Source organism: Oculina patagonica, chromosome 11, assembly GCF_052425735.1.
Source record: "Oculina patagonica isolate OP01 chromosome 11, crgOcupat, whole genome shotgun sequence".
Classification (NCBI taxonomy): domain Eukaryota; kingdom Metazoa; phylum Cnidaria; class Anthozoa; order Scleractinia; family Oculinidae; genus Oculina; species Oculina patagonica.
In genome coordinates this window covers 10,523,996-10,550,475 of record NC_135768.1, presented here as the reverse complement: position 1 = coordinate 10,550,475, position 26,480 = coordinate 10,523,996, and the positions used below count along the sequence as shown (strand labels likewise).

Genomic DNA, 26,480 nt, shown 5'->3' with positions numbered 1-26,480 from the left:
TCTCGTTTCCAGGGCACCGCGTTCCGCTTTGACAAAATCGTTGTCATAGTAACTTTACTTGCTCAGATGTATCGCTGGCTCAGTTGAATTATTATTTGCCATTTTGCGAAAAGCAGGAGGGCATTCAAGACAAAGATTATAACTTTTGGGGGAACGACAAGTTTCCCAATCTTAACGAGAGACTACTTCATGAGCGAAAACTTAAGAGTGGATATTCAATTGATTGAGCGCGCGCGAGTTAACAGACAGCACGAGAGCACATTGTGTTGACGTTGGTTGACGTAGTTAATGACTTAATTATCTCAAATTAGACTTGTTTCGTTTGTTCTACGTTAGCTCGGTTGTTTACTTCGGGTTACGAGGCAATAACGAGTGATTATCGATTACTATTATCCAGAGAATAATACCGCAAAATACTTCGCGTACGCTGTCACGTATGAGAAACCTAAGTGTAAATTGGTTAGTATGACGTCATAATTTGCCTTATATGAAGCACCTACCCAATTTTTTTAACGTTATAGCATTGTGTCTGAGCTTCGCACTAGACAAAAAAATCACGCAGGCCAAGGGCGCCTATGCTTTGTCGCATAAAAATTGGCATAAAATCTAAATTAAGGTGGCTGGTAACGGTTTCCAGCAAATTCCAGCACTTATACTTTGACGGGTCAGTACTACAGATCTTTATCAGTTGATTCTACAAGAATAGTATGAATCTAATGCCGAATGATTGGTGAATATGTTGTGATTATTTTCATGACGTCACTGGTTACTATAGCAACAGTATTACCTGTTAAAAACACCCTTAATTTTGACTTTAAGTGCTTATAACTCAAAAACGAGTTCGGTGACCCCCATTTTTTATTATTGAACATTGATCAGCGTGTTAAGTTACAACTTTTTGCAAAGTTAAAAAAATTCTACGAAGCGGTTTCAGAGCCACCTTAAAAATATGAAAATTTAAGGTGGCTCTGAAACCGCTTCGTAGAATTTTTTTAAACTTTGTTAAAAGTTGCAACTTAACATGCTGATCAATGTTCAATAATAAACAATGGGGGTCACCGAGCTCGTTTTTGAGTTATAAGCACTTAAAGACAAAATAAAGGGTGTTTTTAACAGGTTATACTGTTGCTATAGTAACCAGTGACGTCATGAAAATAATCACAACATATTTACCAATCATTGGGCATTAATTTCATACCATTATTGTGGCATCAACGGATAAAGATTTATAGTACTGACCCATCAAAGTATAAGAGCTGGAAAGTCCTGGAAACCGTTACCAGCCACCTTAAATCAAAAGGCTGATTCTTAACGATATCCAAAAGAAGTAAATATAATTGTGTCATAGTTTACAATGTTTAAAAACGCGGGCACCCTGTGATATTGAAACAAGTCTTCGTATGAATCAATATAATGCAATTACGGTAAAAATCTTGCTTTGACTAATGATGCGACAAAACGGAATGTTTCAAATAACCTTTGTCGCGCAATATTTACGTTAGCCAGATTTTAAAATTCTCAACTGTTCAAAATGAGGGATTCCCTAACATTTTCTCTTTTCACATTATTCATTTACACGTTGTTTTTTTTCTCTAAAGAATATTTGCGTTAAAATATATTTTCATGTCGCGCGACAAACCTATTGATATGAACGACCCTTATGCATGCTAGTGAAAACGTGTGGCCCCGGTAAAATTCACGAAGTGATTCTCGTTATCTTTGTTTCCCAGGGAAGAGCGCTCTGGGGACGAGGTTGGCGCTGACCAAAAGGTTAGCGGGCTCGGACAGACATGCCGAAAATTATCTTACATGAAGCCACAAGCTGGCTGATGACTTCACACTTGTCCTAAAAGCGATGGCGAGTAAATATTGAGTCAATATTGAGCAGGTTTAATCATCTGACATACTTGTATTGTTACACTGCACGCGGTACATGAAAATATAAGGTATGTGTCACGTTTACAACTCATAAAACTTTGGAAGAAATTCACAGAACGTCGTCAGCCAAGCGTGTCACGCACAAAATATATGTTACGTTTCAGCTGTTTCAGTAGGCTCAATAAATAACAGCAATGTAAGATAAGGAAATCAAAGGCCCTTTGGGCTGTCTCGTGTCGTGTATACGAAAGTGATAGCGTTGTGGCTTTGAAGCAAAGAATTTAGATTTTTGCTACTCTATAGTTTCATTGTCTTTTGTGAGACAACTGATTAGCCACAAACTGCCATAAAATTGCGTATAATTAATTAACATAGCGGATTTTGCCAAGAATGCGAACAAGATCTTCCAGGCGTCCGTTTCCCTTTTCGGATTAGTCCCACTAAGCCAAGGGAATCGTTAAAGGGGAGAACGTCTGGGCACTAGGCAGATGTGAGCGGAATCACTTAGATACAGAACCGCGAGAAGACTGGGTGCAAATATGGCGGGAGCTATAAAATTGGCGGTATTTTGAGTAATATTTTCACTTCAGAGACACCGAAAACTGCAATGTCAAACTTGAAATGTAGATCAGGTTGTAAAGAAGGAAATGATAAGTCCGGTAACTCGAACTGGCATAACATGTAGTGTACTATTCGCATCATCATCATTAATTCCTGGGTAATTTCAGTTGTTCTGGTGCGTTGGCTTTCAGTTGACTACTGCATAATGTTTGGTTCTTTTCTAATACAGTCTAAGCCTGCTATTTCGTACTCTGACAATTGGAAGTGGGCGTTATCTTAGTTCTCGCTGTTTGTAGCCGGCTATATATACCGGGGTTTTGTTAGGCTAGCTAAATGCAAATTACTATTTATCATATCCTAAGTTTCGTTTTTATTCTACCTTTCCGAGGGATCAATATCGACATACCTATAGTTTATTCTAAGGCTGTCCCCCTTTTTTATTCTTTTACCTTCAAATGCGTTTTCTAATTTTCTGTCTGATCGGCATGTAATCAACAATTCACATAATTTGACGAGATACTAATGAATCCCTAACCCTTTAAAAAGGTGTGTAGCTATTCTGTAGGAATAAATGACCATTTTGATTGTATAGGAATCCTGCTGCTGAAAATAGTGACCCTCTTAAGATCCCAATTGTTGAGATTTATTTAGTGTGGGGTGGATTGAAGAAGTAAAAGTGTGAGCTCTTTGAAAATTTCTCCGGGGTTTCCCCTACAATGGCCTGTACAGGAATGGTACATCTATCACAAATTAAAGTATATGAAAGATTAGGGAAACAATTGCAACTTAGAAAAACGGGCAGAAGTGCAGTATTTTTTAAAAAGGTATATAAGGGGTACCTTTTACAATACAGGTAGGTATTGGGGAGTGGGATGGGTAAGTTTAGTTTTACAGATTAAGCCTCATTGTCAAAGATTATCTCCAGTTCTAAGTCACGCGCGTCCTGCCTAACAATTCAAAAAGAAAGGTGGTGGTGATGGTACATGTCATTGTAATCTAACAATTTTAGTCGCAAGTTCTTTGACTTGCAATCCGCTACTTACAAATAAATCAACACAACACTGTGATATAGGCAACTTTTAATAAAATTATAATATTTACAAAGACTTGAGGAAAAACAAAACAAAAACAAATTTAAAAAATATCATTCTGCAATTACTATTTACACAAATCAAAAAATTTTCACTTAAACAGGCAATTAAATATTTAGAAAAAAAAAATCAAAAAAAGAAAACAAAAAGCAATAAAATGTAATCCAATCTGTGGAATCTGTAAAAAAACAAAAAGAAATATTGTGCACTTCATTAACCTCTGAGCCTTGCTCTTATTTTATTTTGTTTACTTGGTGGTTTAGGGTTAAGGAAATGTAATACAAGTACTTACTATATGCTATATATGTCCGGCCACACAATAATAACAGTAACCTAACGGGAACAATAACGGTAACGGACGGGAAGGCCCTACGAAAAAAAACAAACAAAGTTTATTGAACTGAAATCAAACTTTCAAGAAGCCGCAACTTCTAATTTGTTTTGTAGTAGTCAAATTGTTAAATAATTTCTTCATTTAGGGTGGCAATGTTAAGCTCTGGGGGGGGGGGGGGGGGGTACTCGACATAATTCCAGGTAGAGAGGTGCATCCTTGGCCTCCTATCCCTGACCGTATTTAAGACTTGATCGTGAATCAAGCTAAGTAACAATGCTGAAATTAACGTAAGTCAGCAATACGGAAGAATGTGTGAAAATTCGGCTTGTTACACCTCTGCAGGCATATAAGTCTATCCTGTCTGACATTGGTGCATGCAAGAATACCCCATTTAAGACAAAAAGGGGTGAAATATATACCCCGTTCAAGACAAAAAAGCCTGAAAACCATACCCTATCGAGCTGCACGTGCCCGTGCAGCCCTAATAAGGGAGTGCCCCCACCTCGGGTGTTAAGCAATGCATGATTATAGATCTGGAAAGATACCACATGGGTAGATGCAAAGTTGTATTTCAAAATACCTATGAGCAGCTATGAGGGTCTCTCAAAAAGAACAAATGCAACTGCTTTCTATAGATTTTGCAAATTAATTCTTTCTATATAATTAATCTTTCAAGCACTACAGAAAATTAAAAAAATCCAAATTAGAAATTCTAACATTTTTCTTACCAGATGGTGTGATAATATAAAATGTGGCAGGCCAAACACGACTCCCGCTGGTTGCGAAATGTTAGCCTTCAGTCTGTTAACTGTCGCAAAACATTTATCTGTCCAAGTAACGCAACCCGTGACATGAAACCTTAAAAATATATCTATAGCGTGCACGTAAATTTAATTAACCAAAACATTGCTGGCTCGCCTTAGCGAGACAGCACACTATTCTGGTAGTCCTGTGTGTAATGGGTATTCTGTGTTGTGTGTGCGGTTCGGAGCCAAATTTTGGATGTCAGATTAAGCGCATGCGGTCCCGGGCATGCGGTCAGCGGTCTACGATTCTGTATATTTTTATTATGTCACACGATAGCGTGTATTACCGTTTGTCACACGATTGCGTGAAGTAGCGTTTATTAAAAGCATAAAGTAAATAATTGTTTGATTTTTTGGGAGATATGTAAACTTCATCTTAATAGCGTTGAAAACCGAATATGCCGTTGAATGCTTCTTTTTGTTAGAACCATTGTTAACCGAATTTGGGCCGAATTTTAAGCAGCCCGACGAAAGTACAACTTTTTTTTGTCTTAGTACATTTTAGTCACAGCAAAAGGTCCATACATTGTAACGTTACAGAAATGCTTCCGATGTGTTTTTGGAGATAGGGAACAGCATCTGTTAAGTTCTTCTATTAAGCCTTTTTTATACTTTTTACCTTTTAATACGTATTGAACACCGTTATATCGTTGGGCGTATTTTAAAGCGAAATTGAATGCTATTTTCCCGCTTTTGCAAGCTGCTCTGAGTAACAACTTGTGGCATGTGACTGTGTAAATTTTTCTCTATTTCAGTCGCGAGACCATTGTTTGATTTTTAGGGAGATATGAAAAATTCATGTGCTCTATTTTTATTATGCCATTACGATTGTGTTAAACATTGAATATGCTATTGAATGCGGTTATATTATTGTAACTGAAGCTTGGGCCAACTTTTAAGAAGCACGACAAAATTTCTTTTAATAGCTTCAGTAACAGCGAAAGGTTATCATTATGTTACGTTACATGTGTATTAAATGCTTGCAATGTTTACTGGAGATAGGGAGAACATCTGCTTCATTTTATAATTGTACCTTTTTATACTATTCAGCGTTCAATGTGCTCTTGAACATCGTTACATTGTTGGATATATTTTAAAGCGAAATTGTATACGATTTTTCCGCTTTTGCAAGCTGCTTGTGTGAATTCTGCTTAATTTTCTCGTACGGGTCAGGACCATTATTTGATTTTTAGGAAGATATGGAAAATTCATATGCTTTTTTCTACGATTGTTTCTTTAATAATCGCCAAAAATGAAATCCAGAACTCCAAACAAGCCATTCATTAACATACTGTACCTCCAAACTTCAGAAATAATGTAGTGTAATCGTTAATTCCTCGAGCCAGCACTCACTTTCATTATGAAATTCCTAGTATGTATTGTAAACAAGAACCGGATGAGACATTGATTGTTATCAAAAGTAATTAAAATAAATGGACTTGACAATTTAGAGATAAGGCCTTTTAGCAAGCCGAAAGGAGATCGGGTAACAAGTGTTGTGCTAGTATGGGAAGTCAAGGTTCAGATTGTTATGATCAGAATTGCAGATTGTTGACTCGTCTTTGTAAGTTGTACTGAACTGTTGGGAATAAAGTTGAAATACAGTCCTACGTTATTACTGATTGTGAGTGGAAAATTCCCGAATTTTGGATGTCAGATTTAGCGCATGCGGTCTACGATTCTGTATATATTCTATATATGTCAGACGATAGCGTGTATTACCATTTGTCACACGATTGCGTAAAGTAGCGTTTATTAAAAGCATACAGTAAATAATTGTTTGATTTTTTGGGAGATATGTAAACTTCATCTTAATAGATTTTTTGGGAGATATGTAAACTTCATATAATAGCGTTGAAAACCGAATATGCTGTTGAATGCTTCTTTTTGTTAGAACCATTGTTAACCGAATTTCAATTTTTGGACCGAACTTCAAGCAGCCCGACGAAAGAACAACTTTTTTTTTTGTCTTAGTACATTTAGTCACAGCAAAAGGTCCATACATTGTAACGTTAAAGAAATGCTTCCGATGTTTTTTTGGAGATAGGGAACATCATCTGCTAAGTTCTTCTATTAAGCCTTTTTAATACTTTTTACCTTTTAATACGTATTGAACACCGTTATATTGTTGGGCGTATTTTAAAGCGAAATTGAATGCTATTTTCCCGCTTTTGCAAGCTGCTCTGAGTAACAACTTGTGGCGTGTGACTTTGTAATTTTTTTTCTCTATTTCAGTTGCGAGACCATTGTTTGATTTTTAGGGACCGATATGGAAAATTCATGTGCTCTATTTTTATTATGCCATTACGATTGTGTAAAACATTGAATATGCTATTGAATTACTCTTTTAATTTTTATGTTACGTTACATGTGTATTAAATGCTTGCAATGTTTACTGGAGATAGGGAGAACATCTGCTTCATTTTATAATTGTACGTTTTTATACTACTCAGCGTTCAATGTGCTCTTGAACATCGTTACATTGTTGGATATATTTTAAAGCAAAATTGTATACGATTTTTCCGCTTTTGCAAGCTGCTCGAAGTCACAGCTTTCTGCATGTGATTGTAATAGTCCCGGTGGTAGTCATCAGTTTACAAAATCATTCTACAGTTTAACGCATACAAGCACGAACAACCTTAAACAAAGTTTCCTTGAGGTAATTGTTTCAACTACAGAAAGCGCAAACTCCCTTCTCCCAACAAAAGAAGTGAGGAGACCCAGCAGAGTTTTGTCCACATTTAACTGCAAGCCTGAGTATGTTCTAGATAAAATCTGCCGCAGAATTTCGAGCATTATAGTTTAGTTTCGGTAGCTGGCATTCCACCGGCAGAATTCTTCGTTTTCGAGCAGAATTTCGAAAAATCGGTAACACAGAGGAGACAAAGAATGTAACTTGCGTTTCTGTATTTGCAAGCTTTCAAACGCACAAGGTAGATAGTGTACGTTAGGCTCAAAACCTATTGTGATAAACATAAGCAAAAATATTTGAAGACCGAATACAAACAACAAAATGCAGCAAACAGGTTTGGTTGTATAAAAGCATGTTTAATTAAGCTTCTCGCATACATGCAAATAATAACAAGGCTTTTCAGGTTTGACTTAGCTCACAAACAAGTGGCCGAGGTAATAGAGAAAGAAACTGTACATTTAGCTGATTTAGCACTTTAATTTACTCACCATTCGTCGCCGTCGAAATCACAGCGGCGGTGACTTGTCTCGCTGTTTTTCCCCAGAGGCTCAAAACGCCAGGGTTGAAATACCATAGAAGGTTCTTGATCATCCCCTGACATATCCCCTCCTATAGCTCTCTAAAAAACAGTGGAGTCGCTAGCAGAAGTTGAGCTCTCACTGCAAGAATTTCACTCAGCCATGTTCGTGACTTGTTGCGGTTCCACACACCTGTGACGTATCACATCTCGTGATCATAATCGAAGCGTTCATGGCGAAATGTCGCAAAAGCGGTAAAATACGAAGTTTTACGTTAAAATTAACCGGTAAAAAAGCTTTTGAATTCAAATTTTTTGCTTCCTGTATAATTATGGAAACATTCGGAAGCTTTTGCTGAAATATAGTTTTCTAGCCAAGAGTTGCCCTTTAACTTTTGAGATGTTTGTAAGATAAGTCAAGCTATAAAGGCTTTTTTTAGCCTCCTAACGCAGCTGACTTAAAATGATTTTATCTCAGCGTACTGATAAACATTTCTCGATGATCACCAATTCTACTGGCAAGAAGCACGCCATCGCCTCAGTCTTCAGTTGCAAAGTGATGTCCAAGTACTTGCTACGGCAAACACAAAACGAAAAAACCTCGCGTTAAGTCTGCTGACAGGACTGCTGACAGGACTGACATGAGAAAGAAACGCACGAACTTCTTGAAGTGTGGGTCCCCAAATTCAGTAAGCTGTCGGGAGAAAAAAAAAATCAAAATCTGGAACGATATCTATTCTTCGTATAAAGAAAGGTGTACAGAAAGCCAGAGGGCTAGAATGCTACAGCAGGCGAAGAAACTGCAGCAGAATCTAGAGTACGAGTTCAAGCACTCAAGCAGCGATCTCGCTTGGCTCGGGAGAAGATGGAATTCAGAAAATTAAAGAAGGCTTCCCCTATTTCGACATCCTGAGTAACGAAAAGCGAGAAAGTACGACTCCAGACTGGCTTGCAGAGTTCTTTTATTGAAATGTGTGAAAAGAGTATGGAACAGGACAACGCAAGATTTGAAAGATCGGCTGAAATGTTCCGTGACGCCCTGAGCAGGCATTGGAACAAACAAACGCCATAGTTGACATTTTTAAAGATTTAGCATCAAAATAATTGTCTTTATCTAATTGTTTATCTTCTGTTATTGAAACGATACATACAATTGTTGTGCAAAACTCACGTAGCAATCATAGTCTTTTTTAGGATGCTCGTATTTTGTTCAACCTTTTTCAACGCAGTTCTCCAACGTACTTTCAACATGCCAAATGCTCGTTCCACTACAGATCGTAGCGCACCGAACTTTAGGTTTTAAACTTTCTCTGCTCCTGAGTCAGGCGTCCTCTGTCTGTGTTGGATTTCACTAGCCAGTTCGTTAGTGGATAGGCACTGTCGCCAGCTAAAAGGGGCCTTATTTCTGTTCCATTTATGTTGCCTGTTGGACCACTAAGAATTTGCTCGTTTGCTGCGAGTTCAGAAAAAAAACATCATCTCTTCTGGTGCATTGCGTGTCGTTTATTAACATCGTGGGAGTGCACCGAATTTGTTGCGATTGATACACCGATCAGAAGACCCGTATAGGACTGTGAACTAACTACAGCAATAAACGTAAAAAAAGAAATAAGTTTTAAGAACAGTAAAGCGTGCCTGTATTTTTACATAATAAGCCCTTTACAATAAATACTAATAACCTACAGTTTGATAAACTGGTGCGTTAGTTGCGACCTTTGTTGTTCTTTGATATGAAATTCCGGCGGCCTCAGATCACAAATCAAATGTTGACATGGCGGGAAAATTCGGCGGCCTCACAAAGCAAATGTTGACATGGCGGGAAAAATGTTGACATGGCGGGAAAAATATTGACATGGCGGGAAAATATCCCCCTGTACAATTATCTCGTGTCGTCATGACAACGTCATAAACGACACGAGACAAAAAGGCACTCGTCTGTACAGTGACAGTGCAGTCCAAAAATTCGAACCGAATGTTTCCTAGCGGTTTGACTGATCGATCGATAATCGCTGTTTAAAACAAATGCGAAGTGTAACTCGTTTATTGCTGTCTGTTTGTATTTGTTTAATACAAACATATTCTTCGTTTTGGGGCATGTTTAAAACACGAAATGGCGAAATAGCGAAATGGCGAAATGACGAAATGGTGAAATGATATAAAAAATAAGAGCCAAATTAAGTTAAATGGTATTACCGTTCCAGTGAAATCCTCATCTGTTGCCTGTGTACAACGTAAGGACAAGGAAATATATATAAGAAAATAATAAGGGGCATACAAATAGTTTACAGTTGTTCTAAAGTGAGAAAAGCAAAGTCGCCGTTTATGTGCGAACAAAAATAATAAATTTCACTGAAGCACTTGAGGCGGCGGCACGCAAACGCTGCTGTCTCACCTTGTTGACGTCGTCGTTCCACGGCTGTAAAACAGAAAACGAAGTTATAACTTTGATGTAAAAGGATAAGGACGTGAAAGTCCAATTCGAAAAAAGTTTAGATATTACATGGACTGGATTTAAAATGTCCGTGACGGAGAATTAGTGATTGGAACGATTGGTTGCAGTTCGTTCCAGTATTAAAAACGTTAAAATTTGTGAGTATTACTTATTAAGCTTATGCTAAGCCCTTGTCGGGATTTATTTCCCTGTCGTTACAGTTTACACAGAATAATTCATGTAACATGCAGATTTCAGTAGAACGGTAATATCATTTAGCTTATTAAGTTGGCTCTTATATTTTATCTCATTTCGCCATTTCGTGTTTTAAACACGCCCTTCGTTTTGCTTGATTTCTCGGCGGTGGATAACTGTTGTATACAAATACTAAGCATAGAATACGGTCAGTGAGGCTCGTTCGGTTCGTTTGCAGCCCGATCGATGAAAAATGTGTCGAGTGTGAATAGCACGAGGAAAAGAATTAGAGAATTATTTGGCTGAGTTTATTTGTTTCCAGAAGCTTTTTGAACCGAGGAATTGATAGATGTGAGTGTTCGTTTTTACTAGCTTCGCGGTTCGGTAGTTACGTGCCTTTATTTGAATTATAAAATTGGCCGCTTTGAAATTTAAAATTTGCATTTCTGGGTCATACTGAGCAATGTATGTCTAAGTAGAATGCATGCTATATCTTGCTTTTACCCTTGTAATATTACTTTTAATATACCCCTGCCCACCAAGCGATCTACATTTAGGTAAAGGGATCAAGTTCAGTTTTACACTTTTATGGGAAAAAAACTAACATTGCAGGGAATAAAAGGTGTTAAACGCATGGATGAACGTGTTTTGTGTTTAGCATGCGGTAACTGTCATTTAGCAGAATTAATTACATCATATTTTAGACGCGCGTGTTGATGTTAAGAACGTGTTAGGGCCAATAAATCTTGTACCATTCGTCAGTGATCTTGTTTTTGTTGGGTACATGTTGCTGTAACATTTTATGTGGACTGATTTCCTTATAGTCAAATAACTGTCATCAACTTGAGTTTTTCTTGTGCAAAAGAACCATTAGTTGCAATATATAAAGTAAGCACTTGTACATACACATATACATGTATAGATTGTCACCCTGAGACACATAATATTATTATGTGTATAAGTGAACTGGACTCACTACACTTAGGTATGTGCACTTGGTTCATTTCCAGACTGAGGTAACACACCAGCATAGCAGTGGACAGCTGTTTTGTCCTCTTTGTGTACCAACAGTGTTGGATCACTAAGGTGGGAGAAATAAGAACTTTTTTTCCGATCACCATCATGCCTGACGCAGTGCTGACGAGTCTTAACTGCTAGGCTGGTGTGTTACCTCAGTCTGGAAATGAGCTAAGTGCATATACCGGAGCGTAGTGAGTCCAGTTGATTAATAATTATACTGAATTATATTTTGAAAATGTTTAGAAGATTTGACATCAAATATTAGGAAAATGGTTGTAACTGGAATATTCTCAAGAGCAATCGGTTGGTATGAAAGCTAGACTGAGGCTTTATGGTCTTCTTGAGTGGGGAAATAATATAACTTGCCATGTTAAGTTTGGGTAAATATTATTCCTAAGAAATTTGGATTTGCAAACTTTTTGTAACATACTAAGGGCCAGACTCTGTCACTTGTATTGAGCAAAACAAAAAAAGACAAAATAAAATAGTACTTACTTGAATTAATATTCATCCGAATGATTACTAAATCCAGAAATGGACTATTATAATACAGTAATAGATTATTATAATCCAGTAATAGATTATTATAATCCATTACTGAGGTTTGAGCCATGCCTTAATCAGTTAGGATTAATATTAATCTGATAAATATTAATCTAACATAGGATTCCTAATAACCCTATGTAGCAGTAATATTATTCCTACCTACAGTAGGATAAATCTTTGTCCAAAGCTTCCGAAGATTGACATTATTTAATGAACAAAGGCGTCCTTATCACTGAAAGCAAAAGCACATGCCCACGGCTAGGCCCAGACAGATTGTGCTCGGCAACTTTTGAGCAACTTTTGGCGTTTGGAGCAACTTTTTCCAATTTTAGCAACCTTGAGCAACTTTTGGCTTTCTGAGCAACTTTTGAGCAACTTTGTATTGATATGCCTAATAAGAATCACAAAAATTAACATGTGGTTGAAATTTTGAAAAGGAAACATCTATTTCTGTAAAAACATTAATACTTTGAACGGGTGTTGGGGAGGTGGAACGGGTGTTGAGGAGGTGTTGAGAGGATCATAAGCCCACCTCGTCCCCAGTTATTTTTCGGTTCACTACCACTGCCTGGTCGCCCAAGCTTTCTTGGCCTGGTTGCCCAGCGTCGACATTGACATTGCTCAATAAGATGCAACAGCATTTAATATATTAACTTTTGTTCTGCAACTGTGCAAACCTTTTATAATATACATGTGCCCAAGATATACACTTCAGATTAATATATTGAACTTTCTTAAGTTCCAATTATCCAAAAGGAACAATGATTGATGATATTTAATAATATTTGTATGAAATATTGATATATTAAAGTAGCAACTTTTGAAGTTTAAGTAGCAACTTTTTGGGTTTTTGGGCAACATTTTAGCAACTTTTTGGCTTTAAAAAGAGCAACTTTTCATGATTTTGCGAGCACAATCTGTCTAGGCCTACCCACGGCACGAATTCACTGGCCCAGAGGCGCTTGTTCCATTCCATTTACTTCTAGGGTCAAGATCGTGGTATCTACCAGCTCTAGCATATGCAAGTGATCGTCATGTGACTGATGTCATCAGTGTTATGTTCCGTCAGTCCCGTGTTACAGGGCTCAAAATAATTTTCGGACAGTTGCCGGTCGTGTTGACCGGCCAATCCGATTTTAGCTCGGACACGTGTTGCTTCTGACCGGTCAAAAAATTGAAAACTAGTAGTCGCTTTTTCTGTTCGTTGAATTGTCTTTGTTTGCGTGGTAGAAAAGGACCAGCCATTTCTTCACTGTTTTCCCTGCACTTCTTTACTGATTGGCGACGGCAACATTCCGTTTTTGGTAACTTAGCAACGCCCAGAGTTGCTAGGGCTAAGCTAGCCTCCCACGCAGTAGTTTTTAGGGGCGATCAGTGTAACACGATCGCCCCTAAGAAGGACTGCATGGGGGGCTAAGGCTAAGCTAGTTCATTTTCCCAATAACAGTTTTTAAGAGCAAGCCTAGTTTCCTTGAAAACGTCCCGATCGTCGAATTTTTAAAACACATTTTAAAGCAATACCTTGTATTTATATTCGGCCGGGACGATTTTGGTCATATTTGGTCTCCATATAATCGTCTTGATCGTGCTAGTAAAACTGAGACTACTCGATTCAGACCTGGCCGGGTCTGAAAGCACTTTTTTGGTGCGAGTCTCAAAGATAGAATGGGGTGTGTCTCTGTATCTGCAGACTTCTATGGGCATGTTTGCAGGACGCACGGAAACCACAGCTAAGTGTAATATCCGCACAAAATAAACATTGTCATTGTTGTTTTATACTTAATAGAATCCGGACCTGCTTTATTCCTAATTATAAATGAATAATTTTGCTAATAATTTTTGCTCTGGCCTTTTTGTTAGCCTTAAATATAAAGTTTAAAGGACAGTCACTATTCAATCCTACAAAACTTGTCAAATTCTTAGCGTTAAGAGATTAATGTGGATGCTTAACTTTTAAAAAAAACTCTCAGGTAATTCGCGAACGCAGATTTTTGAGCAAGCACGCCCATAGCCTATATTTATGGCCATTCAAAGAAAGTCTTATTTAAGCAAGAAGAATCCTTCCCCCCCCCCCCCCCTGCCCCAAACCAAGTTGTTAATGTTTTATTCCTGGCAAACGTTCGTATTTCGTTTAAATACAGCTTTTGCAAATTCATCTTCGATCGCGCGGTTGGCCTGTGGCAGATCAATAATAACTCCACTGAAAAATATTTCTTCACGGGGAATCTCCTCCCCGAGTTCCAAACCCTTACCGTTTTATATACAATTTTTTACAGAAGAGATGACCTTTTCATTAACGTATTTCTTAGATAGACCATGGTTCTCCTTTCCGTACTTACATTAGGGACAGAGCTATTTTCTTAACTTTTCACTTGAATAATCTCTTAAAATACTCAACTGTATGGTGGTTTATTTTGAGATACTTAAAAAACCCGTTTGAATACTAAATTAAAGCATTTCCACAGTTTTTAAATACTCGTAAAATCTCAAACCTTCTATGTACCTCCGACCTGACTGAAAAAGGTGTCTCTTTCGGACGGAGCTTCCATTTATAGTTCAGTAAATAGGGACCCCCCCCCCTCCTCCGTGCGCGCGAACCAAAATGACATGAATGATATGGTTCTATTTAAGGAATTGAAGTTCTGGGTTAACAGTTTAACTTAAATATTTAATTCGTCAAAACGCTGTGGTTACATGGTTTACAAATGACGGCTTTGAACAGTTGTGTTATCTTGTATAATTTAAAGTAGGGGACGATACTATTGTGAAATAAATGATATTGTTGGTCCTTGAAACAAATTTTACACTGGATAATTGGGAAGTATTTACGTCTGTACTTTTTCTTTAAATGCTGCTTTGGTCGTACATTGCTTCTTTTTCTTTTCGCGCAATTTTTTCGTTTTTAAAGTAGCCTTCAGGTCGCGCAGGACCCTTGCTCTTTAATAAATCATTAGCCAATTTCCCGATAGGGTATAATCTTGTAAAGCTTTAAATCGCTACATTTTGAAAATCGATTTCTCTAAAAACTATATGGTCAAGGATATTAAGGAAAGATAGAAATGCGTAATGATTGTCCTTTTACTTAAATGAGCGTTTACTGTGATGTTGCAAGCTCTTAAAAGTTTAACTGCAGATAATGCGGTTTTGTATCGAAGTTTTCAGTTCGAACAGCGCACCGAATTAAATGATTATGTGACCTATTGATATATTATAACCTCTTTTTGTCATGACAAAAACGACATTTTCGATTTCAAAATTTGCCCTCAGCAAGATTGGTTCAGCAATTAGAAAAAGTTGTAAAACGCATAGACAACAAACGACAATGGAATTTTCGAGTGAGACAGTCAGCAAAGATGGAAGTGTGGATGTGTGCCCAGAGGTTTACCAAGGAGGTATGGCTATCCTTTCTACGCAAAGAAGGGCTGGCACACTGTTAACTGTACCAATGCAAAACCGATTCGTTCTGTGATAAGTGTTTTAGTTAATACTGTCGCATACTCCAAGGAAGATGAAAACAACGTTGAAAAGGTTTTACAAGGAATTACGGAGACGTACCCAACAGTTCGGGTTCATTTGGCCGCGCAAAGTAACGTGATTATGGAGACTGCCAAAAAATATAAAAACGTTGACGTTGTTAAGGTAGATGATGAAAATGTAAGCAAAGGATGGAACGCACTCAAAAGTAAAGCCGCTACTCCTTATGTACTCGTTGCACGTAATGTTTTTCACTTCACATGGCTGACCAAACTTGAGAGACAAATTCGTGTGATCAGTCAGATACCAAATGTTGGAGTTGTAGGCGGAGCATACCGTAATCTCTCGGGTCACTGGAAAGTGGGCTGTGTACAAACTAAACTCAAAAACTACGTTCTGGAATACCAAGAAGGCTATTACCACTCAAAGAATGAGTGCATGTTCTGTGATTATCTGCAGGGTCCTTTTGTTACCAATACAAATTTGTTGAAGCTTGACGAGAGCCTGCCAAATGAAGTTGTGTTTAAAGATTGGTTTTTACGTGTTGTTGAAGATGGCGCATTGATCATGACATGTCCAGATGCTATGTATTCCACTACAGATTACTATTTGTATTCCAAAAGAAATGATAAAAACGTGTGGATGCCTTTGGCTAAAAAGTGGGAGCTCAATCGGGTGTTTCTGCCTGAGGGGGTTAGACATTTTTTCTCCTGTCAGGATATTGGTTTTGACTGCGACAATTTTGCCCAAAGCGCTCTCCTCCCAGTTTGCTGTTTGGAACTGTATGCAGAAGCCGTGTCTTTTTTCCAGAAGTTTGCTGATTCGCACAATGTTAGCTTCGAGCTCGATAGTGGTTCAGTATTAGGCGGTGTCAAGTTCAACGGCCTTGTTCCTTGGGACTTGGATGGGGATTTTTTTCTGTTGTCCAAAGATATTGAAATAATTAACAGGAGTGAGACAATCGAGTATTTCCAGCAAAACGGTTACAGCCTAACCGAGTATGCATCACCGACGCTTGACGAAAACGGAAATCCAAATGATGGCTATGTTAGAGTCAACTTTAACGGATTTAACATCGAAGTATGGGGGATGTCTGTTTTGTCAAATACTGTGTATCTTCCAGCAGAGCTACAAAAACATGAAACGTGCACCAAAGCAGACATTCGGGGCAACTGGGTTGATACAAAGTTTAGTCCTGGTTTGTACGCAAGGAATCGGTATGGAAGAGAAATCCTAAAGCATTCATAGTCTTGGCGCAAAATAGGATTAGAACATAGTTTTGGTAACTATACTGCTGGTATTTTCACGCCTTGCGAAAATCCAATGTATCACGCTTGCTTACATAGTTTCCCTGGTGACGGCAACATTCCATTTTTGGTAACTTAACAACACTTAGAGCCGTTATACTAAACTTTTTATCAAGGCACGAGAATCAATATGGCTGTATGAAAATGGATTAGGCAAAATCTGTAGCTCATATTCCGAGCTATCTGGATTAGCGAACAAGACAAGTGAAACCAGATGACGTAAAAATCCTTATTCATCCTGAAACCAAAAATGTCAAAATCAGAAAGCTGTAGGGCGATCATTGCTGACGTCATTGAACATTTTGCTTTATTAGCATACGACTGTACGTAGAGAAGGCATTCTGCTAATCTAGAATAACTCCAGAAGTTTAAAGAGCTTATGAAACTTATAAATCGGCGAAATTTTTAGCTCTTTACGTGTAATATTGAAGGAAATATTAGCTTTGAAAAACTGCAAAATTCAGTCTGGCGCTTATGAGCCCATATATACAATTTCAGTTTGAATTTTTAAACCCACGTCAAAGAAACTATTAAATACACCAGGCTGGAATTTATAGAGAAAGTTAATCGTGTCTTGCCCTTTCAATGTTCATAAAACTGATAGTTTTGTAGCTCGATCAGAAAATGAGGCGCTTAGGCTTTTGAGGCAAATATTGTAAACAATAGGACGTTTTAATGTTTATCGTGACAGGAACAGTCCCCAACGGAAATGAAACACTTGGACCTCTTGAACACGGGCGGGTGCGCTATCCATAGAGCTACGGAGAGACTCACTGATTTACATTTACTAGGTCCATATGTGGCACGCGTCCTGCATACTGTTAGGATTAGCTATGTCGGTAGCGTACTGTATGATGACAAATAAACGAAGATGGTAATTTTTAAAGAAAGATGTCATGTTCATCCTGTCATAAGCAGTGGGAAAAAACCTAAGACCCCTTGGGGAGTGCTGGGGAATCAAACCCATGACATCCCAAGCAGCGGGCGGGCATTCTATCCACTAAGCTACGTATCTGACAGATGATGTACAAGGACAATTAAAAGGTTGATATGTGACACGCGTCCTGCATACTGCTAGGATCGGCAATGTCGTACTGCATCAAGGCAATACGTTATCGACCGTAGGGAACTCAATTTTTTCTTGCTCTTGGCCTTTGATGAGTTCTTTATTTTCTGTGAAGCATTCTCATACTTCACTTGGAAAACCGAATAAGAGATGACAGTTTACATTTTTTAGCCTGAGCACCAGTACGAGAGGTAGGAAATTTCTATTTGATGTGTTAGATTTGAATTGCTTTTCTGTATTGTGGAGATCATGGCGGCCATGTTGGCTTGCTGCGTTCAGTAAGCGCGGGAAAAAATAATGTTACCGGGTACTCATTACGTCCGCTAATCCAGTGGACTACTGTACGTGGTAAGGTGAGGTGAGGTGAGGTGAGGCGAGGTGAGGTGAGGTGAGGTGAGGTGAGGTGAGGTGAGGTGAGGAGAGGAGAGGTGAGGTGAGGTGAGGTGAGGAGAGGTGAGGTGAGGTGAGGTGAGGTGAGGTGAGGTGAGGTGAGGTGAGGTGAGGTGAGGTGAGGTGAGGTGAGGTGAGGCCATTCAGGTGCAGAATGAAAAACAAAGGATAAAAACACTAACTACACTAACAGAAGAGAGGCTAACTACTAGCAAAAATAAACAAATAAAAACCTGCTTTACAAGCTAGGAAGCCGTGTATTCAAAATTTAAATGCAAAATGATCCGAAAGTGTGATTTTTCCATTTCTTCTTAAATTCGTTAAGTGAGCTTGATATTTTTATTTCATTCGGTAAGCTATTCCATAACACAGCCCCGCTGTTGCTAAAAATTCGTTTACAATAATTAGTGCGCGGCTGTGGTATGGATAGCTTTCCTTCAGTAGTCCTGAGATTGTAAGTCAAGGCTTTATTACGCGGGAAAAACCGAGAACTCAAATATAATTCGGAATCCGGTTGCTTGATGATCAAGTTTGTGCCAATTTAAACTATGTAATAGTTTATCAGTATTTCTATCACAATAAGAGAAGGTTATGATACGTGCAGTATACGGTTCTGTAGCTTTTGTAGCATCCCCACACTACACTACATTATTATCACATTGGTTATATCAATTCTTTTTACCGTTTATTACATTTCTTTTAAAGCTGCTCAGTTTCGCCAAAAAAATACACTTAAACTTTCGTTTTGCTTCAATCTTTCAAAATGATAATGTTATTGTTATTTATTTTTATTTAAAAATATATTTTTGATAACTTATTTTTATTTAAGTTATGTCATTGAATAGGTTCACACAGGCCGTAAGCGAGGCATTTGTTCTGCCTACGGAAATTTCCAAGTAAGGTAAGTTCTGTTATAGAATCACCTTGATATTAATTATGATGTGAAAAAAAATTACCCTAGATAAAATTCATGTTTCCCAGCTCAATGAATAAGACAACTTAACAAAAACCAACAACTCAACAAATAAAACAACTTATCAAAATGAAGATAAGTGGGCAACAATTTAACCATGCATCTTTTTATAACATCACAAATGTTTTGTTTATATATACTTAGTGAATGTACTTAAAGTCCTTGGGTATGTATTTTATTTTGCTTAGCATATCCTTCAGGCTAAATGTTCCAATAATGTGTCTCTTTGGAAGAAGAAAGAGGCTTGGCTGGGCCATTATAATAATTAAGTATCTCAAAGTTTTTTCTTTTATGAGTAGAAAAAGCTTTCTTTCTTTTACAGTGGGAGTATAATTACAGTATGACCGTTCTTGAATACTTCTGGCCAGCCAGGTTCAACCAACTGTAGTTTATGGAATGACAATTTTCACCTGTGTCGATGGTCACTGAAAACAATATTATGGCAACAGCACTATTAGAGGTATCATGACTTTATCTTGTGGGATTCTAAAAACAGTGTACAGGCAGAGCACCAGCTGGGCCAAATTAGGAAAAGGCCTGTACTTGAACGAACGATTGCAATAACTTCGTCTGTTTTTACATACTTTTCAAATCATTGGCAAGCCTGAAACTTAGAAGTTTCAGGCTTGCCAATGATTGCTTTCCAGGGTGATGCAGGTGTTTTCTGTGTTTTGAGGTCTTAAATAATCAGTTGCTAACAAACGGTGCTTTCAATAAGTTTCTCTTTTCCCCGTTGCTGTTAGCTCATAAGTTATTAATGTTTTCGTTAGAGTAGCAAGAGGCTGTTTTAGTTGTTTTCCTATTTTTGTAAGTAATTCATTATGATTCTAAGAAATTCTAGTTTTTACGGATCAAATTGATTTAATTTCGCATTCGGTCCGTTTTATGAGGGTTTCAAAGTGTGCTGTTTACACTCAAAGTTTGCGCGATGCTCACAGGGCATATAAACTCTATTGTCTTTAATGGTGTTGTTTTGATGAAACAAGTTCCTCTCACCTATTGTAAATTTTTCAATGGGCACCCTTTGCCCTTATTAAAAAAAATCCATTATTCCATATTTTTTAATGCCGGGGTAAACTTAAAAATAGACACTTTTCCAAGTAATCATAATGTCACAGCAATAGTTCAAAACTATAGAAACCTTTAACCAATAATTTTGTCCTACACGAATTTGTTATTTGACACCAGATCAATGTGTTAACCACATGCTGTGAAAAGTTGAGAAAAGAAAACTCCTCGAACATTCCATGGAATGAAGTGATTTTAAAGTCAAAACAAAAAAAACAGCAAAAACAGCAAACAGCAGTGTTCGTCGCAGTCGTTTTTGGGATATTATGAAACGATTCGAATCGTTGTTGCTGCAGTCTACATCCGTTACTTACATAAACAGTAAAAGCCGAAATATTAAACCCAGAAAGTCCCAAGACTTGTTGGTTCCAATGTATAAAAATGGCTTCCCACAGCGTTGGAACTAGTCCTTCGCTCAACAATCAATCAAAAAACATTGCACATGGTGAATAAAGCTAGTATTGGAGTAACAAAGTCAGTGTTTTTTATAACACGTACAAGTGCACATTTAATATTTATTTATTCAGGTAAATCAATCTTACACATTGTTATAGATCAGAGTAGCTAACACAGAGACAGTAAATTGCATACATTAGCCAATCTATAAAAGGATCATTGTTATACCATACATAGGAAAAAATATTGAAAAACTGGCATTTTAAATACCAAACATGCATCATCTGAGTCCAATTCTCATTCTGTATCGATACTGCAGTTTGGAACGAAGTTAATACTTTTCCGGGTAACACGCTAGATGATGAACTGAAAGTGATAATATATAATATGTCTAGCTTGTCGCTTTGATAAATGTTGACTACAGTTTGTTTAAACTGTGTTACCAAATAAAACCTGTAAGGCCCCGTCAACGCTAATGCGGATAAATTTTTAAACAGAGCTTTCGCGCCGAAAACAGATATGTTGTCCGCCCGCACTTGTTTTCAGATAAATTTAAAAACAAAACGCGGCGTCGGCCCAAGATGAATGGTATATAAGCATGCGTACATTACTCAAGTGGGTACTTAATTCAAATTAGGGCGTTTAAGGCTATTGTCGACGCAGTGGATAATGTAAATCAAAAAAGTACTATTTCTTCTTTACATAAGAACTTCGCTATAATCTAAATTAATTATCAGCTTGTCTATTGATTTCAGGCTATCCTCAGCTGAATACCGTAAAATTCCGATTATCAACCCTGAGCTTATATAACTTCGTAAGGGGTTTTGAGTGGGCTTATAAGCGGAGGGGCTTATATCCGGGAGGGCTTATTATAAACAGAATGTTAAAAAACGTTTCGAAACGATCCACGAAAGTGTTGATCGAAATACGTTTTAAAGTTAAAAACGCATAATAAAGTGACATTCAGTCCTGTACAGTGCTGTCATCCGACAGAGGGGGGCTTATATCCGGGGGCTTATAATCGGGTGTATTTTTTTTGTTTGCAGGTAGATGGACCTATAAACGGGGGGGGGGGGGAAGGGGTTGTAAGCGGGGGAGCGGCTTATAATCGGAATTTTTCGGTATTTCAAGACAGCGATAAATTTCAAATAGAAAATTAAAAATTCACAGAGCACTGAATTGATGATTTCACGTTGCTCGGAGAACTCGCGTAAGAAATCACATGACTGTTTGACGTTTCCGCAAAGGTCCGTTTTCGCCGTCCATACTACAACACCTAGCCGGCATTATCAAATTCTCCTTTTTAGAGAAGGATTGGTGTAGACGGAGCCTTACATCAGGAACGTTTACATTGATTTTAGTGTCTTTGTTTAAATTAAACGTTAGGTGATTGAACCGGATAAACCAGATTTTTGTGTGGCTTTAAACAAACCAGGCATACACATCAACACATGTTGTGCCACTGTTGCTACTTTCCCAACAGTCGGCCCAATCCTGTCCGTACCATATCTGAAATTCCTGGTTGCGTGACACAGATAACAGGTTGGGCAAGTCGCGGAAAACGAGCTCTGGAGAAGTGTGGTGAGTTCCATCAAAACTGTAAAAGTGTTTTTTCTCGTCACAGTAATTGTGTGCTTTCAGGTCTCCAGCAGGCGGCAGAACGGATTCTTTATTGGCATTTGTGATGATAGTCAGTAGACCGTTGTTACCATACGCTCCCGAATTTCTGCAACCCCAGTAGGATGCACTGTAATCTGGACTGCATTTAATCGACCCCGATTTGTGGACAAGCTTCATTGTCTTAATACGTCCACTTTTTGTGATGTTAAAGGCTCCATACTTGGCATCTCGCGCTCCAAAGCAAACAGGTTCTGTGTTTATCTTCTGCCAGTTCTCTAACATTTTATAAAAAAAGCAAAAGAAAAAAATTACATCACCTCAGTAGAAACAAGCTGAATTGCGAGTTCTAAGGGTTAAAAAATACTCAGTTATCAACTAAAACGCTGTACCTTCACAGCGAGCCAGGATTGTCTGATCATTCCCATCAGAGTATATCCAGTTATCCCCATTAACCATCTCATTTCCTTCACTGGCCTTGATCTCACTGCAAGATTCGGCAGGAAGCTCCGGAATAGAACCAAGAGGAACTGCGTGATTAAAAAACTAAACTACGTAAAATCGATGGCTATATTTTCAAGATACTGCTGGAAATGCTAGCAATAAAAATATAGCATATATCAGATATACTTTGTAGTTCAAGGAAAAGTTACTTCTCCCTTGGAATCGTGTTAATTTAGATATTGACATGGCTCCAGTTTGCGTGTTACTTTGTTACTGCAAACACGAGCACGAGTACGAGGTTGCAAATTACGATCTAGTTAGATGTGACCGGTTGTGATATGCGTCAAATTTGACTCAAGCAATGCTACAAACGTGGTTAAAACTTGAAGTATTATTATTTTTATTAATCTCAGTTTGTTTTTAAGCTTCGATTAAGTTCGTAGCCTTCTCCAATCCTGCTCCCTTGAACAGTTGTGACAAATCTCGACTGTGGCTTGATCTCTTAACACACTGAATCTCGGGAGAGAAAGGTCTATCTGATCATATTCTTATAAAAACAGAGGCTTTGTTTCGCAAGCGAAAGCAATTAATGATTTATACTGTTTACTCTAAAACGCACTTGGTGTATGTTGCCTGAAAATGTTGGAACAGTAGTTATTTATTTAATTTTTTATTTGGATGCATGGATTTCGTTAGAACGCTTATGTCAGCGAGATTTGTAACATACAAGGCTAAAAGCGAAATTGGATGAAACACATGGACTGGCATAGGAAGCCAAGCTGTGACCTTCAAAATGACTGCGTTGTCGCGTTAGAAAACAAAAACAAACAAACAATCAATAAGAAAATAAGTGTACCTCTGTTGAACGCCCGTTTCATGTAGTACCTTGTCGGATCCAGCATAAAATCTTCCGGTCTTGCTTCTTTGGTTCTACTGTTGAGTTCGCAGACATTTGCAACAATTTGAAAGTTAAAACTTTGGCACGTGACTTCTTCGTCGCACCTCAAATGGCACTCGTGAGGCCATTCAACCTTGTACGTTTTAAACGTGTGACCTCTTAGGTACATTTGCCCGATGGAGTATTCCCCTTGGTGACATTGGCCTGCAGCTTCAAATATACCAATCCGGCAAATCAAAAACGCAACTAAGAGCCAGAACTTTGGACTCATATTGGATTGAGTGCGTCAGTGTCTTTGCTACAAGCGAAATAAAAGGATTTAATAACAACAGTGTTTAAAGTGGCACGTTATTGTTCGGGCTTGCCAACGATTGCTTTCCTTGTTTGTTTACTAAATTATTGACCCCCCCCCCCCCCCCTTAGACGTAAAACAATTATAGCTATGGTTATAGCATCCGACTGAAGAGTTTATCTTTCTTAGCTTAGTCTTCTTAGTTTGGAGAGATTCGCTAAATTAAGTAACAGATGCTTGGCTAAAATATGGTAGCTGTTTGAAGTATCCCAAAAGACTTTTGTGTAGTATTCACAAGAATAAGTCAAGTATGTAATTTCGTACCTCATTTACAACTCAGGGACTTAAGCAGCGTGATGCGGGTGATTTTGTATGTGTTTTGAGTAATATTTGCTAACAAACAGAGCTTTCAATAAGTTTCCCTTTCCTTCTTTGTTGTTACCTCATAAGTTATTAATGTATTAGTCAGAGTGGCAAGACGCTGTTTTCGTCTGTTTGTAAGTAATTCATCATGGTTCAAAGAAAGTTTAGTTTGTACGGGACAAGTTCATATAGTTTCCTTCGCATCCGGTCCGTTTTATTAGGGTTTTAAAGTTTGCTGTTTACACTCAAAGTTTGCGTGATGCTCGCAAGGTATCTAAACTCTATTGTCTTTAATGTCGTTTTCTTGATAGAAGAAGTTCCTTTCATCTTCTCCTCGCCTATTGCCTAATTGAAAGAGCCCATTTTCCCATATTTTATAGGCCGTGTTAGACATTAAAATGGACATTTCCAAATAATCATAATGTCACAGCAATAGTTCAAAACAATAAAAACCTTTAACCAATAATTTGGCCACACACGAATTTGTTATTAGACACCAGATCATTGTGTTAACCACATGCTGTGAAAAACCTAGTTTTAGTTGAGAAAAGAGAACTCCTCGTAGATTGCATGGAATGAACTGATCGTAAAGTCAAAACAAAGTACGGGGTTCACTCACTCAGATGAGCAGAAAAATCTCGAAGCCAATAAAAGTATCATGGCATAGTGCCAGTTCAAAGTTCAGCAATATTGTTTAGGTGAGGTATTTTTGAATAACTTGCATAAAATTAGACTTACCTTTTACAGGGAAACTTTTTGCTCATCCCATATGTTTTCGGAATTTCACACATAAAGTTCCAAAAGAACTTGTTTTGTCAGTAACTTAGAATCAAGGGGCTAAAGGCAGTACACGGTAAACAATAGTCTCCGCAGCTGTTTTTGGGATGTTACACAACGATCCCAAAGAATGAGGAGATTATAAAAACAGTAGAACATTTAACTTGGGAGATACAAACAAACAAACAAACGAACAAAAAGAAATTTAATTGAATAATCCCATCTCAAAAACAATTTTCCGTTTAAACTTAATTCGATTTTGGTGTTCATTTCTATACCTTGAAAGAGGAAGGTAAATTATATTTATCTGTTTTTGAAATAAAGCCAAGGTAAATGCATATTTTTCACGCGTATGTTGCAAGGTTTCTAAAGTCAACACGAATGAGACTTTTGTTCAGTTTTCAAAACTGTATTCATTCTTCTTTTTCAGTTTGTCAGCAGGTACAATAAGCAATCGTGCGAGTTCAAACAACGTATTTTAAACAGTTCCGACGCAATTAGTTTTCACCTGGCGCATAAGCTTTCACGTTGTTGTTCTTGACTTTTTTTTAATAAGATCTGAATAAGGAGATCAACAAAAAAGAAAAAGCTAAACGGCTTAATAACAGAAATTTTCATTAATGACAAACAAATTTGCCCTTTTGAAGGTCGCTTTTAAATTTGAACGCTGTTTAGTAGAAACCACACTTGAATTAATGCAAATTATTGCTAAAACAGCCAATCCTCCTTACTCCAAATCAAAAATTAAACCAGGCCGATAAAGGAGACTTTTAATGATTTAACGAATATTGCAAAAAAAAAAGGATCTCCAAATTAACTTACAGCTACCCACCACTGTTTCTGCATTATCATTATTATTTTTTTTTGTCAATACGTCAATCAGTTATCTGATTTCAGCATAAAAGAATCTCTAATTTTCCAGCAGATCAAGTCCGCAATGTGGTCCCAAACAAACCGTTACACAGTCAAATTCTTCACGTTTTATCCAGCGCATAAATTTTGCTGTAAGTGAAAATGCCAGCTTTTAAAGGACGTCTATTTGCTTTTATGTCCATCTATAACTTTCTTTCAATCAATCTGTTTGCTTTGTAGTAAATAAGTAAAATTAGGGTGTTTTCTGTTTCGGTAGACTATTTTTGGAATCGGGAAGAAGTAGGAGAATTAGAAAACACAACACCTGCCTTCTGTTTATGCTCTAGCTGCTTCAATATCAGGACTTAGATGTTCTTGAATCGGTGCACGGACAAGTATAAAATGATCATGAAGCTTGATTTTGTTTTCTTTTCCCTTTCACATTGATAGGGGCAACTACTAGGGAACATTTAATGGGAAGAAGTTGCGGAG

General features: G+C 37.7%; 1 protein-coding gene, 1 long non-coding RNA gene and 1 pseudogene across 3 annotated transcripts in view; 1 reads left to right on the top strand and 2 right to left on the bottom strand.

Moving 5' to 3' along the window:
- The window catches only part of LOC144630246 (uncharacterized), a 148,550-nt gene extending 122,205 nt beyond the window's left edge, over window positions 1–26,345 (bottom strand). The window contains exons 1-3 of one of the 2 annotated variants that reach the window (XM_078488586.1): window positions 23,663–26,345; window positions 22,755–22,892; window positions 20,630–22,640 (exon numbers count right to left, since the gene is read on the bottom strand). In XM_078488586.1, coding sequence (XP_078344712.1) covers window positions 22,168–22,640; window positions 22,755–22,892; window positions 23,663–23,975 — 924 coding nt within the window. In that variant the 5' untranslated portion in view covers window positions 23,976–26,345 and the 3' untranslated portion in view covers window positions 20,630–22,167. Of the gene's footprint in view, window positions 1–20,629; window positions 22,641–22,754; window positions 22,893–23,662 lie in introns of those variants that run through there. The other variant, XM_078488587.1, reaches the window with a different exon arrangement.
- On the bottom strand, window positions 3,525–9,804 carry LOC144630266 (uncharacterized). The gene is made up of 3 exons (XR_013566490.1): window positions 7,851–9,804; window positions 3,823–3,899; window positions 3,525–3,708 (listed from the first exon to the last, which is right to left on the bottom strand). It is a non-coding gene; the product is annotated as an uncharacterized LOC144630266 (long non-coding RNA).
- Window positions 15,332–17,509, top strand: LOC144630831 (uncharacterized; annotated as a pseudogene).
- Window positions 26,346–26,480: the final 135 nt, after the last annotated feature.